The sequence below is a fragment of the Rhizophagus irregularis genome, chromosome 25 (genome assembly GCF_026210795.1).
Source record: "Rhizophagus irregularis chromosome 25, complete sequence".
Taxonomy (NCBI): Eukaryota; Fungi; Glomeromycota; class Glomeromycetes; order Glomerales; family Glomeraceae; genus Rhizophagus; species Rhizophagus irregularis.
In genome coordinates this window covers 969,539-988,975 of record NC_089453.1, presented here as the reverse complement: position 1 = coordinate 988,975, position 19,437 = coordinate 969,539, and the positions used below count along the sequence as shown (strand labels likewise).

Sequence of the window (19,437 nt, the reverse complement as noted above, 5' to 3'; positions counted from 1 at the left end):
TTTCTATCGGAAAATTTAAAGTAATTCCTACATAATTATATTGCAGCTATAATATTGAAATTTCGGAAATAATATTCTTAAAATATACTTAATATACCTAATGTAGTACTTAATATATCTTAAATTTTACATATATTTTGTTTTAGATATTTTTTTTCCCCCGAACTCAAAAAAGAAAAAGTGGAACTGAGTTTATCCTAACCGAAGATTAGGTGTAAACATAAAAGCATCATAAAAAAAAAAGGACATGAGTGTATATAAACAAATAGTAATACTTAATAAAAAAAAATGGGTGGTAAGTTTGTTATCTTTTTTGCCCCCAGAACCTATAATATCTTATCTCAATACATGAGTTATTCATTTCTTCTTCCGCATTCTTCCATAAAGTTTGAAGGTATTCATCATAAGTTAAACCTAAATGATCGGCTAATTCTTGTCCATACAGATCTTTAAAATATATTGTATAAACTTCAGCACATTGATTCCCTAATTCACCGCCTTGAGGTCCGACGTTTATTATTTTACAATCAAATTGAATGTCTTGTAAACTATTCGTTGAATATAACATATATTGAAGTTTATCTGTCATTACGCTGATCCCTCGTAATGCCAAAAGTCCATAAACTAATGATGATTTTTTTTTATATTATATATATGTATATATATATTTGAAAATTAAAATTAGAATTACATAATACATAAAACAAAAACATGTATTTTATAATTACTTACAAGACTCTACTATTTTGGCATAATTTGGAGCATGCCTCAACGGATATATATCTGGTTCATTAATTTCTACCCAACCTCCGCGTTTCGTTACTCTAATTTCAAAAAAAAAATTTATTTAATGTATATATTATATAATCCATAATTCCTATTTTTTTTTGAATTTTTGGGAATACCTGATCATTTCATCGATCGCATGTTTATATTCTACTTCAGTAAAATCTACTTGTAATTCTCCCGTTTTTAAAAAGTCAAATTCTTCATCTTCATATGGTATAGATTGTAAATTTCCTTTGATAAAGCTTGTATTTTTTGGTAAATTTGTAGGGAGTGGCGATGGATTTAAATCAAGTCCAATAAATTCTGAATTTGGATATCTTAAAGCCTGATAAAAAAAGAAATCCCCCACGTATTATTTCCCTTTTTTGATTAACATTAAAATAAATTTAAAAAAAAATGAATATATTAATTTACCATATCAATTAACCATGATCCAGAACCACATCTGTAAAAGAATTTTTTTTAAAAAAAAAATAAATAAACTAATTAAAATAAAAAAAATAATAATTTTTTTTTTGTGACTTTATTTACGCAGTTTCCATGATCTTTCCGTTCAATATTAGAACATCTTCAATAGGAGCAGAAAAATCCGAATTAAATAATCCTCTTAGATAAGTAAAATAAATTGAAGTTCTTTCATTTTCTTGTAAAACAATTTTTGTACTTATATTACTATTACTATCTGTATCTGATTCAATCGAACGTTGTTGACTTATTAAACTTCTTTTTCTTTTAATCCTTTTAGTTAAACCTTGGCCCATCTTTTTAAAAATAATATTATTTATTATTAATTATGAAAGGAAAGATTTAAGGGAAAAGTGAATAATTAATATGTGAGATATATATATATATATAATTTGATCATATGAGTGTTTTTTTTTTTTTTTTGATCAAAACTCTCAATTTGATGCTCAATTCGGTCTTACAATTTTTTAATATATTGATCAGAAAAATATTATATAAACATTTGTTGTTATTTTATTTATTATTTATTACATTAGATGAAAAATTCTTTTTTCACTTATATATCAATTTTTTTTTTATACAGTTTTACAATAAAAATATATTGAATTTTAAAATTTTTTGATTTCAAAAAATAAATTGATTTACATGAATGAAATTTGGTTATTATTTCCGCGTGAGAAAAACAATGAACCACTAATTTCCATCATTACATAATAAATAAATCATTGTATAAAAAAAAAAAAATTTGTATATATACATATATAATATATACATATATATATGTATATGTATATGTATATATAATTCGAGATATATTTTTGTTGTGAATTTCTAATTTTGTCTTTAAGATTCTCAATTTTATAATATGATTGGTTCATCATGTTTTATCGTGTTTACATTGAAAAAAAAAACTTTTTTAAAAATGATTTTCGAGATATCCCTTCGAATCATGTGTACATTGGAAAAAACTTTAAAAATTTTTTAATCCTTCGAATAAGATGTACAGTAACACAGATTAAAATAAAACCCGATGGATTTCACGGTAAATTCTTTCTTATTAATCATGCATATTATAAAAAAAAAAACTCGAAATGCGTCACTAAATTAGCTTTAGCTTCAAACCCGTTTACTTCAAATCCCTTGCGGCTTTACCAATTATAACGGAATAAACAATTACAAATACCATCGCATTTAATATAAATTCGTTGTTAAATTAAATGTCAAAAAAAAAAAAAGTTGTTAAATTTATTATTATTATATGTACATCATCACTCATCATGCTATTTTAAAAAAAAATTTTTTTTTTATTTGCTTAAATAAGTTTAAAAAGACCCTGAGGCTAATGTATTTTTTATTAGTAATATGATCTCTTTATATATTGTATTGTATTGTATTAGTATTGACTATTATTTAAATTAATTCTAAATAAATTTTAGACTAATTTACATAAATACTTTAATTATTCCATCTCTATCTCCACTTATTAACATTGGATGTGGTAACTCAGTAATTTTTAAATCTGTTATACAATCTAAATGATTTTTAAGTAATTGTTGTTGTTGAACTGATATTAATTGATTTCTCGCACTATTAGTATTTTTACTTGATTTTTTATTACTATTACTATTATTAACACTATGACTACTATGACTTCCTCCGTTCGTATTATTATGAGAATTTGGTGTTGATGAGTTTGATGTTGTATTATTCATACTTGTGGAATTGACTCCTCGATATATCGAATGTGACTCATAATGAATGTGTATTCCATCAAATTGTCTTGTGCTACATAATTAAAAAGAATTAATTTATAAAGTTATATTAAAAAAAAAAATATGGTTATAAATCTTTATACCTATATATAGGTTTTTTTTCATCTATATCAGATCCAACAATAACATATGAATCTTCTATATGTTTATGATTCCATAGTCGAATTTTACGATCCGATCCAGCCGTTATCATATAATTACAATCATGTGGATAAAGAACTGCTCGTATAGAATTGTCCGCTGAAAAACTCCCTTCATGAGCTGTAAAAGCACTTCTTAATATACTACCTGATCCAGGGAGATCTAAAGCCTAAAAGGGTTAAGAGGAGAAGGTTATATAACAAACATATGGAATTATATAGAATATGATTCTCTTTAATTTATGATTTAGTACCTTAAACATGTCTAATGAAACTCCTCCCTTTTCATCTCCGGTTCGTACACCAAAAACTTCTTTACATTCAATTTTTTCTACATCCCAAATTGATACTTCATTTTTACCTGCTGCAACAATAATCCACAATGGTTTTTGAGGATATAATAGAAGTTTACTAATTCGACTTTTAGTCGGATGAACCCATGATCTTAATTGATTCCTGAATCGAAGATCCCATAATGTGAAGATACCCCGGGATGTTCCAACAAGAAGCCATCTGTATTTTTTATCTGTAACCATTGCTGAAATTACTCCATGACTTTTAGGATTTTTAAAAGTCCATATAACCTCCATAGTGCGTAAATCTAATCCACATATATTTCCTTTAGATGTTGCGTATAGCAATATTGAATCCGTACCTAATATGCATTAAAATTAAATATAGAATTTTGATATTAAAGGAACCAAAAAAAAAAGAAAAATAAAATAAATAAATAAAATAAATACCAGTTTCATAATGCTCCATCGTCACCGCATATTCCTCATTCAAATAAGTCTCTCTTACTGTTACAGGTTTTCCATACTTAGGTGAATTTGTACCTGGTACATAATCAATTCTGAACACATGAATACTGCCATTATCAGATGCTGCAGCAATACTATGTGTACTATCGATGAATGCTATGCATTTAATTTTTCCTCCTAAAAATAATATGTATGCATATTAAATTTAGCTAATTCACTTCCAATTCTATTATTTATAAAATAAAATATACCTTGTTGATTGTAAGTAACTCTTGATCGATTATTAAAATTCTTTACAAATCTTGAGCAATCCCAGATTTTAACTGTTCCGTCATCCGAACATGATGCAAAAAAATTATGATCGGGTGATACGCAAATTTGATTAATTGCGCCTTTATGTTCAGTCATATGAGCTACAAGGGTACCTGGGATAAAGGAAAGAAATAAACATTATCACTATTTATTTTACAATATCTCTTAATTTTAAAGAAATGATAGTTTGCCATACCGTCAGGTTTCCAATTTTGAATTGTCTTGATATTTGTTGGTTTCGATCCACGTGTGGTAGGTTGAATTAAAGCTTTCGTCACTTTTGGTCCAAATTCTAAGATATAAAATAAGTTTAGTGAGAGAAATTTTTTCATATTTATTTCCTTCAATAAGTTTGTCTCACCTGACATAGGCTCAGGAAAAGCCTTAAGATACAAACTATCTAATAGATTCTTCACATTTCTATCATTGCCCTCTGTTCAAAAATCAAAATAAATAAATTTAAATCTTCATATTGAATTAAAGAGATATTATTGATAAATAAAAATAAACAAACCATAAGTGCTGGAAACAAATGTTCCAAGATTTTTTCTTGGAGGATTATTTATGGGTAGGTCCAAACCAACACCGTTCGGTCCTGTGTAGGTGTATGGTAAAGGAATTTCCAAAGTTGCAATTGCGGTCGTAGTATTTGTACTAGTTGCAGCTGCAGCTTTGGGACTTTCAATAGTTCTCCCAACTAAGGACATGTGTTTATCTCGCAAAGATGTTGCAGCAGTTGCAGAATTTGATGGGCTAGCGTTTGAGACATTTATTAATATTGGTGTAGGAATGCGTTTATGTGATTTTGAAGTAGCTGCAGCAGAAACATCTGCAGGTTCAGAAGAGATTGAAGTTGTGGATTGGTTTTTAGCTGCAAATTTTTGACCAATATTATTTCTAGCCAGATTTAAGCCTGTAGGGATTAATCTTGCTTGCTCTTCTGTTCGCAGAAGTTGAAGATTACTTTCACTTGAAATACGAGGAACTGAAGGTTCTATTAGTGAGTTCTTACTACTCTGTGCACTTTTAAGCCGGTAAGGACTAAAAAAGTATATAAATATATATCAATTAATGAAATATGATAAATGATAGAGAATCCTTCATGACAATTAATTTATTACCTTGGAGTGCCTACAACATTCTTTTTTTTAAAAAAAAAGAAAAAAAATTAGATAGATATAAGCCAGTCTTAAAATTCCATCAAAAATATAAAACTTACTGCTTTATCAAGCTTTGGAATAAGAGAATTGGTAGTGGCTTTATGACCATCAACGTTTGTTGGTATAATAAATACATTATGTGGTGTTATTCCTAGATTTTTCAATGAAATATTACCATCCTAGTAAAATTTAAATATATTAATAAAATTTGAAATTAAGTAAATCGAATGAAATTATTAGAAATTAATTTACTTCTACAATATTTTCGCTCGGTCTTGCACTAATTATAAACAGTGTAGTTAGTTATAAAATTGTTAAGAATAAAAGAAAGAAAGGAAAACAAGTGATCCACACTAACTTTGATTTAGCCAAAGATAATTTATATATATAATCTCTCATAGCGGCTATTTTTTCTTCATCTTCAGGTGTCATTCCAATATTTTTCATTTTCTCTAAATGTTGTTCATCTCTTTATGAATAAGAAAATTTATTTAATAATGAAAACTATAATGTAAAGGATAATAGTTTAACATGTTTAACATATGCAATACTCACTCTTCTGACTTGCTTACTTTTTCAACATTAATTGACAAGGTTGAAGTTCTTCTAGATAATATATTAATTACAGTTGAACTACCTGTTAATGTAGTTGTAGCGGTCTTGTTCGCTTTTTTTTCCTTTGCTGGTTTCCAAAATAATGATTTAGTAGTTTTACCAGCCCAAATAACTGCCGCATCAAAAACAGGTCTTGAAACCTTTATATGACAAATATATAATATATATGAAATAATTTAAACTAGCAAATATTTGAATTTAATAAAATATTGTAACAATACCGGTTCTTTAACATTTTCTAGTAATTGAAGTTCTGTTATTTCAACTACATCGGCTTGTAAGAATGGTCTTATTATCGGATAAATTATGCACCATACATCTGTTATTGGCAATAACTTGGCTGCTGAGGCTATAAATGCAACAGCACCTATATGTTTTTTTTTTTAAAAAAAAAGGTAGATATTATTTCTCTATAAAGTTAATATAATTTGCCTTAAATTATATGAATAGTTTACCATGTCGAATCCATATCCCAGGGTGACACATTAAAGGAGAAACAACTGCAGTCAATTCACATAATTTCATTTTTTGAAACAACCCCAACTCTGCAAGACTTGTCAAGGAATTTAGTACTTTCTCTACCACAAATTCTTCAGAATCTAGTAAAATAAGAAAAAGAAAGTATTTATATATTTTATTGTTATTACAGTATTATTTCCAAATTTTAATTATACCTGAGAGAGACTGAATCATTAAAGGTAAAATATATTCTTCTAAACTACGACCTCCCACGAAAGTTCCAACTCCAATGATACTCTCAAAAAATGCACTATATGCAAAAAAAAACAAATTATTACTTTTTTCTTACGTTGAGGAACTAGAATGTAGAAAATTTTTAAAGAACCTTCGTAACATCCAATCTCGATCATTTAGATAAGTAATCATGTGACTTAACAATTCGTCATTGGCTTTTTGTTTTCCAAAGAAGATACATAGACTAGTAATGTTATGTAATAGAGCACGTTTTACTGCACTTTCCGAATCTGTTAAGAGTGTGGAAACTTGCTCTTGTATTATAGAATGAAGTTCATGTAAGGTGGCATCATATGAAGTCTCGTATGAATCGTCGATATCTGTATCATTATTTAAAGCTCCCGATTTAAATGACTGTGTTAATTCCAAAAATCGTAAAGCAGTTTCAGCTAAGGATGCGATGCACTGAGCATATGTCATTCTGACAAATATTTCAGGATCATTAGCAAATTTTCGTAAATTTGGCATGATATATTCTGGGAAAATTGTCGCGTTCGAAGGTGTAATGGTCTCTACCATAGATAGCTATTATTAAAAAAAAAATTTTTTTTAAAATAAATGCTATCTTCCAATATATATATATATATATATATATAAGAGAGAGTAAGAGAATGTTTGAATTAAAAGACTACAAACCAGATGAGTCAAAGTTTTAACAGCGTTTGCGCGGACAAGACCGACTTCGTCTCCTAATAGCGCAATCAAATAAGGAACTAATCTATCTAACTTGAATTCATCTTCCAAATGCTGTCCAATAGCCAATAACATATCCAACGCATGTAGTTTAGATGAAGGATATGCAGCGTTGCGAATAGTAGCACATATTAAGGAGAGAAAAATTAGTGCACCGTCATCTTTCAAATTAAATTTTAGTTAATTCAATGTTTAATTGCTTTGGTAAATTAAATTAGAACAGTAATACGGACCAGCATATTTCTCCCTTTTATTGCTAACTATAGATGGATCATAATTTGGTATATGAAGTTGGTCTAAAAAAGGAGACTAAAAAAATATGTGTAAGAAAAATGATTAAGCATGATCTAATTTGTTAGGTAGATATAAATCTAAATACCGTCGTGTTTGGCGTTGAAACTTAATTAAAAGAAAAAAGTTGAAGAATTAATTTATAATATAATTATAAAAAATTTCACATTTATTTTCTGTAACTTACCTTCTAGTGGGCGAGAACTTTCTCCAAATTTATCTCCACGCCCCCGAACAACTACAACTTCCGATTCCGGTGAAGCATTATCACCGAAAAATCCAAGAAAAAATGCTATCTTATCAAATTCCATATATATTCTCTCAATCTTTTCATCCGCATCAGTATTTACAATTGTATTGTTAGGTTCATCTGATACATTGGTTTGATTGGTTGTATTAGTTGTAGTTGCAAGTTGTCTGGTATGAGTATTATGTGGATCAGTAACTGACCCAATATATTGGTGAAGGAAAGTATAAAAAAATTGTGGAAATGCCGTTCCGCGCCTGTATTAAATAAACTTAATTTTAACCGAATGTTGCTTATTTAAATGCAATAAATATGAAAATAGATAAATACCATTCTTGTAGATATTGCTCCGCTGTATATCTTTGAGACGGATTTACATTAATCATATGTTTTACCATAGTCTAATATAATATTCTTGTTAAAATTAATATTCTTTATAATAAGAGTGAAAAGATTAACATACTCTTATATCTTCATCTTCAATCTTCTCTAAATATACTCTAGGGTCATATTCACCAGATCTGTATTTGAACAGTTGTGAGAGGGAGAATATTGGTGTTCCCTCTAGAAAAAGTTCGGCAATTACACAACTGAAAAAAAAAAAAATCCGGAAAATCCATCGAATAGATTAAGTAATTTAATTAATATTGTAAGTCCAATAAAAGGATAATTCATTACAAATATTGTGTGTAAATAATATACCACACCCTAAAGAAAAAATGTCCATTGCAGGTGTTATTGCTCCATCCTTCTCTCCAAATTCTAACTCACTCTGATCATGTTTGTAAATTTCATTAAGTAACATTAGACATCTTGTAATAAATAAATCAATAAACTAAACTAAATTAAAATCCAACCTTTCTCCTATCAATTTCACTTTCGGGTTTATAGAATCTTTCTGGAGCAAGATAACATGTTCTTCTTGATGATGTATCAAAAAAAAATGAGAAATCTGCTGGGTTATCCTGTCTCAATCAAATTAATAAATATGAAAAAATTTTTTTAATATATATATTATATATTTTTTTCTCTTAAAAAATTAAATAAATAGAATAAAAACCTCTGGAAGATATGTAGGCTTATATCCAGCAAAATCGGCTAAATATACCCAATTCCATGAAGTCACAAGAACATTTTCTGTTTTAATATCACCATGGTAAATCTTAATAAAAATAAATAATTTAAGTAAAATAAATATAACAATCAATAAGATTTAAATCTAATATAAAGCCACAAATTACCCCTCTAGTGTGAGAATCATGTAGCCCACATAATATTTGATATGTTATCCATTTTTTTTCTATTAAATTTAGAAATGGACGTGTACTAAAAATGGAAAAAGAAACGATTTTTTAAAAAATAATATGATTTATACCTTTTATTAAAAAAATATTACACAAACCTTATTCGATCATATAAACTACTAAAAAAGAACTGTCTTATTAGATATCCCGCTTTATCTGTTTCTATTATACGTTGGTATGCAAAAGCGTTTGGAACTTCTGATAATGCCTCTTTTTCCTCTAAAAGTAAATAAAATAAAATAAATCACATAATCAAAAAAAACTTGTAAACATGGATTTTCGAAACATACCTTGAAGTGCTTTTACAATATTCGATAATGATAAACCAGGTACTGGTTTGATAAATATTTTTACAACAACAGCGCCTTCCTTATGACGACCACGAATGGTTTTCATAAAACGTGCACTACTTAAACTAATAAAAAAAAAATTAATTTAAGTTAATTAATCAAAATTATCCAACAATTTAATCACTTAATACCTCTTTTCATAATGAATGTCTTTTAGTTCACTAACATAACTATCAATTCCTGCAGTTGCTATCGAAGCTGTTGTACTTGAAATGTTATTTCCCATAATAAATTTGTTTATCAGAAAGAAAAAAATCACAAGATCCGCATGTGTTACTGCTTCTTTTATTAATTATAACAGAAATGAGAAAAAGAAGTAAAAAACATTTGACGCCGGGGATACTTGATTTTTATGCACACAATTACTGCGCCAAATACGTGTGACGCAAATCTCACGTGTACTGCATGCTTTTAGAAAATGCTGCAACCCAGTAAGATAAACGTATATAATTTACATTATTAATAATTCTTTACAAATTTTTGTGAAAGTTATTTACTCCATTTCGCACATCAAATAAATCTGTGTGAGGGATATCTTAAAGAATTAACAATCCTTGCAATTAATTTTACTTTTCCTTGCCTTGCTTAATGGATTACTTATTAATATCCCCCTGGTTTCATGAAGAAACAACAGCATTTCTAGTTGAATTAGAAAATTGCTAGGAAAAAATAACAGCTTGGATGCCGTAGAATCCGATAATATCAAATGGATTGTGTTAAGTATGATAAAGCTCAAAGAAGAAACAAATATAACAGGAACTTTTTATGAAAAATCTCAGAATAATGTATCGATTATATCAGAAAGCAAGTACGTGAAGCTTTAGAATAGAAAATAAAAAAGAACATGATCATTAAGGACCATTAAAAAACCGATCTGATGGAGAATAATGTATTTTAAAATTGTACTCGAGTCAACAATTATAGTGACGCGGATGATCAAATTCAGGATAACAGATTAAGAATTTAGAGATATATCTTGGGTGTTTAAAAGATATTAATAAGACTGGAATGTTTTATTTTCACAATAATTAATTATTTAATAAATTTCAATCAATCATTTGAATATTGAGTGGCAATTCATATTGCTTAATTTTTGTTTTTTGTTCGTTGAAGTTTATCTATCTGCTCTTCCATTTTTATAAGTTCAGTTTTCTTATCTAAAAGAGCTTGTAATTCTTGCTTGGATAAATTTCCTTCCAAAATACTTAGATAAGCATTTAATTGTCCTGTAAATTGAGCTTGAACTAGAGGATCTTTTTTACCAGTGATTATTTGTTTTTGAGTTTCTAGAAGCAAGTCGATTACTTTTTTAAAACTAGTTTCTACACTGTTCTTGGTATTATTTATTTGCTGTTCTAGTTCGGATTTTTTCTTTTGTACTTGCGGAACTAATTCATTTAATCTTAATCTTGCTATTTCTTGTTTCAGTTTATCAAGATCAAAAGTAATGTTGGGTAAAATTATATCGGCTAATTCTTTCAATTGTTGTGCTTTTTCTTTGAGGACTTGAATTTCTTTTATTCTTCCTATTTCCAGTTTCCAATTGTTTTGACTAAGGGAGATTTGAAGTTTAGAATTTGGAATAGAATTAGAAGGCCAAAGATTTAAATTTTGGAGATTAGATAATTGTTCCAGTCCTTCTATTTTTTGCAAATTAATACATCCTCGAATTATAAGCGTTGTGATCTTCTGATTAGAATTTAAATTTAATTTATTGAAACTTGTACAATCAATCTCCAATTTTTGCAATTTTGAACATCGGTCAATTTTTAAGTTGTTAATTGGATGCAATGTACCAGTCCCATCACCCCAGATAGCCAAATCTTCTAAATTTTTAAATCCATTAAGGTCTAATTCACCTTCTAATTTGGTATTAAAAAATTCGTAGTTTGATTTATCAATTTTGTTGGTTCCCCCTGTCATGCGAATACATAGCTTCTTTACATTATCTTTATTTTCCTGAGAAGAAAAATTTTCGTTTACCCATTGTTGAGCCTTTACCATAATAGTTTCTTTTAGCTTTGTTATAATCTTATACTTTAAAGTTTCAGATTATTGTTATATTACTAATTCTCCAATAACAGAACACTTTTTTACGTCATTATAATAGCTGGCAAAAAAATTTGAAGATTTGATTGATATATTTGATTGGTTAATATTCACGTGATTAAGAAATTTATCTAGATAACAATAAAAAACATTTGATAACCGGAGTTTAAAAAGATAATTATACGTGTTCAATAGTAATTTAATTATTTATTAAAGTTAATAGAATTATTCAAATATTGAGTGGACATTCACTTTGCTGATTTTTGGTTTGTTGTTCGTCGAAGTTCATCTATTTGCTTTTCCAATTGTATAAGTTTAGTTTTCTCATCTAAAAGCGCTTGTAATTCTTGTTTGGATAAATTTCCTTCCAAAACACTTAGATAAGCATTTACTTGTCCTGTCAATTGAGCTTGAACTGGAGGATCATTTTCTCCAAGGATTTTTTTTTGAGTTTCTAAAAGCAAGCCGATTATATTTTTAAAACTACCTTCTACTTTGTTCTTAGCATCATTTATTTGTTGTTCTAGTTCGGATTTTTTCTTTTGTGCTTGTGGGACCAATTCATTTAATGTTAATCTTGCTATTTCTTGTTTTAGTTTATCAAGATCAATAGTAATGTTGGGTGAAATCATATTGGCTATTTCTTTCAATTGTTGCTCATTTTTATTAGCTTTTTCTTCGAGAGAATGAATTTTCTGCTCATTTTTCTTGGCTTTTTCTTCGAGTGAATGAATTTTCTGTTGATTTTTCTTGTCTTTTTCTTCAAGTGAATGAATTTTTTTGGCTAATTCATTCAATTGTTGCTCATTTTTGTTGACTTTTTCCTTGAGGATTTGGATTTCTTTTATTCTTCCTAATTCTAGTTTCCAGTTACTTTGACAAAAAGGGATTTGAAGTTTAGTATTTGGAATTTTAGAATTTTGAGGCCAAATATCTAAATTTTGTAGATTTGATAATTTTTCAAGTCCTTCTATTTTTTGCAAATTAATACATCCTCGAATTATAAGCGTTGTGATCTTCTGATTAGAATTTAAATTTAATTTATTGAAACTTGTACAATCAATCTCCAATTTTTGCAATTTTGAACATCGGTCAATTTTTAAGTTGTTAATTGGATGCAATGTACCAGTCCCATCACCCCAGATAGCCAAATCTTCTAAATTTTTAAATCCATTAAGGTCTAATTCACCTTCTAATTTGGTATTAAAAAATTCGTAGTTTGATTTATCAATTTTGTTGGTTCCCTCTTTCAAACGAATACATAGCTTCTTTACTTTATCTTTATTTTCCTGAGAAGAAAAATTTTCGTTTATCCATTGTTGAGCCTTTACCATAATAGTTTCTATTAGCTTGATTATAACCCGTGTAAAGTTTCAAGTTACAGTATTGCTATATTACTAATCCCACATAACTATTTAAGATTTAGTTGGTATATTTGATTGGCTATTGTTCACGTGATCAACAAATTTTGGTAAAATTTATAGATTCAATATTTCAATGTATTAAAAGAAATTGATAAGAACCATATGTTTAATTAGAATTATTCAATCGATCTATTTGAATATTGATTGCAATTAATTATGGTTTGTTCGTTGAAGTTCATCTATCTGCTCTTCTAATTATTTTTCTTATCTAAAAGAGTTTGTAATTTTTGCTTGGAGATAAGCATTTACTCGTACAGTTGTACGTCAATTGAGTTTGAACTAGAGGATCTTTTTTCTCAAGGATTTGTTTTTTGTTTGTGCTTGTGAGAATAGTCTTAATCTTACTATTACTTGCCTCCAATTATTTTATTAAATAGGAAGAACCATTTCTAGTTCTCGAATCGTAAGCGATGTACTTTAAATTTAACTCACCAAGATTTGTATAATCAGTTGGCAATTGGAACTCAGTGCAGTTTATTTGTGAGATTCTAAATTGCCTCCTTATCTGAGCAGGAAGCACTTTATTTAAACATTGACCATTGTTAAGCATTTTCCATGATCTTCGATTATCAAATTCCAGTTATAACTTATAATCTATTCTTGAACATGAAAAAAAGTTTTTTAACTAATATACAAATCATAGTGTATTTTTTTGATCAGCCTACGAAAGTCTTAACTAAATAAATAAAAAAACAAAAAATTAAAAAAAATTTCAAACCATCATACTAGTTAAGAATGATGTTTTTAATATTCCATTTACAATAATTAATTCTAATAAAGTTATCTAAAATTATTCGATAAAATGGCAAAATATTGAAAACTGCCTATTTGAATATTGAACAGCTACTCATTCTGCTGAATTTCAGTTTGAAGTTTATCTATCTGCTCTTCTAGTTGTATAAGTTCAGTTTTCTTATCTAAAAGCGCTTGTAATTCTTTCTTGGATAAATCTTCCTCTAAAATACTTAGGTAAGCGTTTAATTGTCCTGTCAACTGAGCTTGAACTAGCGGATCATTTTTTCCAGTGATTTGTTTTTGAGTTTCTAGAAGCAAGTCGATTACTTTTTTAACCCTACTTTCTACTTTGTCCTTGACATCATTTATTTGTTTTTCTAATTCTGATTTTTCCTTTCGTGCTTGTGGGACTAATTCATTTAATCTTAACCTTGCTATTTCTTGTTTTAGTTTATTAAGATCAAAAGTAATGTTGGGTAAAATCATATCGGCTAATTCTTTCAATTGTTGCTCATTATTGTTGACTTTTTCCTTGAGGATTTGGATTTCTTTTATTCTTCCTAATTCTAGTTTCCAGTTACTTTGACTAAAAGGGATTTGAAGTTTAGTATTTAGAATATTAGAATTTTGAGGCCAAATATCTAAATTTTGTAAATTTGATAATTGTTCAAGTCCTTCTATTCTTTGCAAATTAATACATCCTTGAATTATAAGCGTTGTAATCTTCTGATTAGTATTTAAACTTAATTTATCGATACTTGTACAATCAATCTTTAAGCTTTGCAATTTGGAACATCGGTTAATCTTTAAGTTGGTAATTGGATGTAATTCATCAGTCCAAAAGCCCCAGATGGCCAAATCTTCCAAATTTGTAAATCCGTTAAGGTCTAATTCGCCTTCTAATGTAGTATTAAAAAATTCGTAGTTTGACTGATTAATTTTGTTGGTTCCTTCTCCCAAATGAATACATAGCTTCTTTACTTTATCTTTATCTTCCCGAGAAGGAAATTTTTCATTTATCCATTGTTGAGCCTTTACCATAATAGTTCTTTTAGTTTGATTATAACCTTATGTTTCAAAGTTTCAGGTTATTGCTATATTACTAATTCCACACTAACAAGAAATTATGAACACTTTACAAGCCGAGGAATTTAAAGAATTTTATTGGTATATTTGATTGGCCAATGCTCACGTGATGATTAAGAAATTTTTAGGAATCGTGTACAATTATTTTTGTAGCAATTCTTTCCCAATTGTATAAGTTTTAGTTTTCTTATCTAAAAGCACATAATTCTAGTTTGGATATTCCTCCAAAACTCAGATAAGCATTTATTAGTCCTATAATTGTTTCTAAAAGCAAGTCGATTATTTATTTTTAAAACTATTTTCCACTTTATTCTTGACATCATTTATTTGTTGTACTAGTTCAGATTTTTTTTTTGTGCTTGTGTAATCTTGCTATTTCTTGTTTAAGTAATGTTTGATGGTAAAATAATATCGGCTAATTAGTTCAATGTTTTGTTCATATCTACCAGCTTTTCTTCGTCCTGAGTCTTGAAGTCCTTGTTTCTAACTATTTTGATTAAATGGGAAGAACTTTAATTCCAAAGACTTAAACTTTAGAGGGTTTACCATTTCTAGTTCTCGAAATCGTAAGCGATATAATCCATTGATTTGTGTTTAAATTTAATTCGCCGAGTTTTATATAATCAATGAACTCTTTTAGGAATCAGTACAATTAATTTTATTGATGAAATCAAACATTTTTAAATTGTTAAAATTAATCTAATTCGCCCTTTTGATGTGATTGTTTTCTCATTCCAAATACCTCCTTATTTAATTATTTAACCATTGTTGAGCAATTTAAAGTTCAAGTCATAACACTATCATAACTTATAACCTATTCTTACCAGAATCTGCACATTAACAATAAATTTAAGTAAGAATATATAAATCAGAGTGGTTTCTTTGGTCATTCTGTGAAAGACAATTAAATAAAATCAAAAAATTTTAAAAATTTTCAAATCATCATACTTCAAAAATTAAATTAATTTAGAAAAATATTTTTTGCGTTCCACTCACAATAAAAAATTTTAATATAATTATCAAAAAATTTGTAGAGTTGTTCAATCAAATAGCAAAATATTTCAAAATATTTGAACCCCGATGTTAAATAGCTATTCATTTTGCTGAATTTCGGTTTGAAGTTTATCTATCTGCTCTTTTAGTTGTATAAGTTCAGCTTTCTTATCTAAAAGCGCTTGTAATTCTTGTTTGGATAAATTTTTCTCCAAAATACTTTGGTAAGCTTTTAATTGTCCTGTCAACTGAGCTTGAACTAAAGGGTCATTTTTGTCATTTTCTCCAATGATTTGCTCTTGAGTTTCTAAAAGCAAGTCGATTATTGCATTAGGAATACTTTCTATTTTATTCTTGGCATTATTTATTTGTTGTTCTAATTCGGATTGTTTCTTTCGTGCTTGTGGGGATAATTCATTTAATTTTAATCTTGCTATTTCTTGTTTCAATTTACCAAGATCAAAAGCAATGTTGGGCAAAACCATATCAGCCAATTCTTTCAATATTTGCTCATTTTTGATGACTTTTTCTTCAAGAGAATGAATTTTCTTTCGGCTTAATTCTTGAAGTCCTTGCTTCCAATTATCTTCACTAAAAGGAATTTCAAGTTGAGAATTTTTATACCAAAGCTTTAAATTTTGAAGGTTTGATAACACTTCTAATCCTTCTATTTTTAGCAAATTAACACATCCTTCAATTGTAAGCGACGTAGTCTCCTGATTAGACCTTAAATTTAATTCACTGAGATTTGTACAATCAATAAATAATTTTTTCAATTTGGAACATAAATTAATCTTTAAATCGGTAATTTGTTGCAAATGACCGATCCCATTACCCCAGAAGGTCAAATCTTCCAAATTTTTAAATTCGTTAAGATCTAATTCGCCTTCTAGTTTAGCATTAAAAAATTCGTAGTTTGTTTGTTCGATTTTGTCGATTCCTTCGTTTAAGCGAATGCATAGCCTCTTTACTTTCTCTTTACCTGCCAGAGAAGGAAACATTTCGTCTAGCCATTGTTGAGCCTTTACCATAATAGATCTTTTTAACTCGTTTATATAACCTTATGCTTTAAAGTTTCAGACTATCCTTAAGTATTCCCTTTTGAGCAGAGCTGCTTGGCACATTAACAAGGGGCGTGTTATCTATACGCCATTATGAAGTTTTGATTGGCTCTGATGATTCAAATGAAATATTTATCTTTTTTCGATGTATGACATGTGATATGCATTTTTTTTTATCCAGATCATATTTAGCGCATGAAATGATTAGTACACCGAGGCGTGCCTATAGACTGTAGTCTGTTAATATTATTTGCTTTGCGTATCTGCTTCTCCCCTATTTTTTCAAAATATGAACTATTAAAACAAACAATGTCTCATAAGTAATTCTTATACCTGTTAGCAATTGGATTTGAAACTTTCTTCATAATTATGTGGAAGGATGATGGAAATTTAAGGTATACAATAAATTAAATTATTTCACGTAAAAAATACAAAGTTACTAAATTCTTAACTCGGAATACATAATATGGATATTTTTTATTCTAACGTCTAATCTAACTCTGACCTTTCTGCAAGATTAATTTGCTTCTTTGTTACCGTCGATTGCAATCTCCATTTCGCCATGAATTCTTCACCGCTCTTTTCACCTTAGTTTACACAACTAATTAACAAATTTTTAGTATACTTGCATGTGGTACTTATACGATATGGTGATGTGCATAAGTCTTTTAGAAATTGGTGGAATTTATGTTTGTCACATATTCTAAATTGCATATTTGGCTTTCTTATCTATTTAACCATTATTAAATAATCAGTGATAATCTTGATTATAAAAATTTCATTAGTTGTTTCTTTGGTCAGTTTTTGTCTTTTTGAAGGTCTTAATAAAATTTTCTAACCATCATACATCAAAAATCAGCAGTAAAAATTAAATTTTTACAACTTTCACCAGCAATTGATTTTAATTAAATCTAAAATTGTTTAATCAAATGACAAAATATTGAAACTCGATATTGAATAGCTATTCATTTTGCTGAATTTTGGGTTGAAGTTTATCTATCTGCTCTTCTAGTTGTATAAGTTCAATTTTCTTATCTAAAAGCGTTTGTAATTCTTTCTTGGATAAATCTTCCTCTAAAATATTTAGGTAAGCGATTAATTGTCCTGTCAACTGAGCTTGAACTAAAGGGTCATTGTTTCCAATAATTTGTTTTTGAGTTTCTAAAAGCAAGTCGATTATTTTCTTATAATCACTTCTTACGTTAATCTTGATATTACTTATTTGTTTTTCTAATTCAGATTTTTCCTTTTGTACATGTGGAGATAATTCATTTGATTTTAATCTTGCTATTTCTTGTTTCAGCTTACTAGGATCAAAAGTAATGTTAGGCAAAACCATATCGGCCAATTCTTTCAATTGTTGCTCGAGAGAATGAATTTTTTTTTGTCTTAATTCTTGAAGTTCTTGATTCCAATTATATCGACTAAGAGGAATTTGAAGCCGAGGATTTAAATGCCAAAGGTCCAAATTTTGGAGGTTTGGTAACTTGTCCAGTCCTTCTATTTTAAGTAAATTAACACATCCTTGAATTGTAAGCGACTTAATCTCCTGATTAGAGTTTAAATTTAATTCACTGAGATTTGTACAATTAACATATAATGTTTGCAATTTGGAACATCTGTCAACCTTTAAGTTAGTAATTGATTGCAAATGATCGATCCCATTACCCCAGAACCTCAAATCTTCTAAATTTTTAAATTCTTTAAGATCTAATTCGCCTTCTAATTTAGTATTAAAAAATTCGTAATTTGATTGTTCGATTTCGCCGATTACTTTGTTCAAGTGAATGTGTAGCTTCTTTACTTTCTCTTTACCTGCTCGAGAAGGAAACATTTCGTCTAGCCATTGTTGTGCCTTTACCATAAAAGATCTTTTTAACTTGTTTATAATCTTATGCTCTAAAGTTTCCCTTTTGAGCAGAGCAGTTCGGTACATTAACAACATAGCATTAAATCCTATAATAATACGTGTTGTCTAATCCGCTATCATGAAGTTTTTGATTAGCTTGATATTCAAGATAATCTCGCATAGTAAAAATTATGAGGTCACGTGGCTTAGAAATGATGCAAACGACAATCACTAATTTACTTATAACATATTTTAGTAATTGATAAAATTTATTGGTATGAAAGTTAATATTTTAAATTGCATAATCAGGAAACACTTTAAATATTAATTATTGTTAAGCATATTTCAATGGCCTATACTTACTATTTGCGCACTTTTATAATAATCTACATACATATAATTAGTTATTTCTTGATAGTTATTTTTCTTAATCGTCATTTGACTCTCCAATCGTCACTAGCTATTTAACGTGCACTGTTTTAAATATGTAAAACTTTGATGATCAAATTTTAGTCAGAATGGGACTAGTATGACTAAAACTGTAAATGTTCAAATCAAATAACCAATTGACATTTTGATTAAATTAAA

General features: G+C 28.1%; 7 protein-coding genes across 7 annotated transcripts; all 7 read right to left on the bottom strand.

The window, feature by feature from the left end:
- Nucleotides 1-304: 304 nt before the first annotated feature.
- On the bottom strand, nt 305-1,550 carry OCT59_016686 (uncharacterized protein; the record flags this gene model as incomplete). Its single annotated transcript, XM_025315152.2, has 5 exons — nt 305-624; nt 733-824; nt 906-1,114; nt 1,204-1,234; nt 1,321-1,550. The coding sequence occupies 5 exons, from the start codon at nt 1,548-1,550 to the stop codon at nt 305-307; spliced, it is 882 nt and encodes a 293-aa protein (XP_025183505.2).
- Nucleotides 1,551-2,571: 1,021 nt separating this feature from the next.
- Nucleotides 2,572-9,878, bottom strand: OCT59_016685 (uncharacterized protein; the record flags this gene model as incomplete). The annotated part of the gene is made up of 30 exons (XM_025315151.2): nt 2,572-3,039; nt 3,110-3,336; nt 3,421-3,821; nt 3,910-4,104; nt 4,179-4,352; nt 4,436-4,531; nt 4,601-4,672; nt 4,754-5,280; nt 5,361-5,380; nt 5,459-5,578; nt 5,652-5,679; nt 5,758-5,868; nt 5,955-6,154; nt 6,236-6,381; nt 6,470-6,613; nt 6,689-6,783; nt 6,859-7,292; nt 7,404-7,621; nt 7,694-7,769; nt 7,840-7,859; nt 7,939-8,255; nt 8,329-8,399; nt 8,462-8,588; nt 8,706-8,770; nt 8,856-8,963; nt 9,059-9,160; nt 9,240-9,324; nt 9,401-9,521; nt 9,593-9,717; nt 9,784-9,878. The coding sequence occupies 30 exons, from the start codon at nt 9,876-9,878 to the stop codon at nt 2,697-2,699; spliced, it is 4,863 nt and encodes a 1,620-aa protein (XP_025183504.1). The 3' UTR covers nt 2,572-2,696.
- A 250-nt stretch (nt 9,879-10,128) lies between these two features.
- Nucleotides 10,129-11,739, bottom strand: OCT59_016684 (uncharacterized protein). Its single transcript, XM_025310320.2, has one exon. The coding sequence runs from the start codon at nt 11,654-11,656 to the stop codon at nt 10,739-10,741; it is 918 nt and encodes a 305-aa protein (XP_025183503.1). The 5' UTR covers nt 11,657-11,739; the 3' UTR covers nt 10,129-10,738.
- Nucleotides 11,740-11,921: 182 nt separating this feature from the next.
- Nucleotides 11,922-13,081, bottom strand: OCT59_016683 (uncharacterized protein). The gene has a single exon (XM_066145847.1). It carries the CDS (start codon nt 13,033-13,035, stop codon nt 11,950-11,952), a length of 1,086 nt encoding a protein of 361 aa, XP_066003586.1. The 5' UTR covers nt 13,036-13,081; the 3' UTR covers nt 11,922-11,949.
- An 887-nt stretch (nt 13,082-13,968) lies between these two features.
- On the bottom strand, nt 13,969-14,901 carry OCT59_016682 (uncharacterized protein; the record flags this gene model as incomplete). The annotated part of the gene is made up of 1 exon (XM_025315150.2): nt 13,969-14,901. One exon carries the CDS (start codon nt 14,899-14,901, stop codon nt 13,969-13,971), a length of 933 nt encoding a protein of 310 aa, XP_025183502.2.
- Nucleotides 14,902-15,401: 500 nt separating this feature from the next.
- Nucleotides 15,402-17,052, bottom strand: OCT59_016681 (uncharacterized protein). The gene has a single exon (XM_066145846.1). The coding sequence runs from the start codon at nt 16,968-16,970 to the stop codon at nt 16,038-16,040; it is 933 nt and encodes a 310-aa protein (XP_066003585.1). The 5' UTR covers nt 16,971-17,052; the 3' UTR covers nt 15,402-16,037.
- Nucleotides 17,053-17,447: 395 nt separating this feature from the next.
- OCT59_016680 (uncharacterized protein) lies at nt 17,448-19,002 on the bottom strand. The gene has a single exon (XM_066145845.1). The coding sequence runs from the start codon at nt 18,943-18,945 to the stop codon at nt 17,962-17,964; it is 984 nt and encodes a 327-aa protein (XP_066003584.1). The 5' UTR covers nt 18,946-19,002; the 3' UTR covers nt 17,448-17,961.
- Nucleotides 19,003-19,437: the final 435 nt, after the last annotated feature.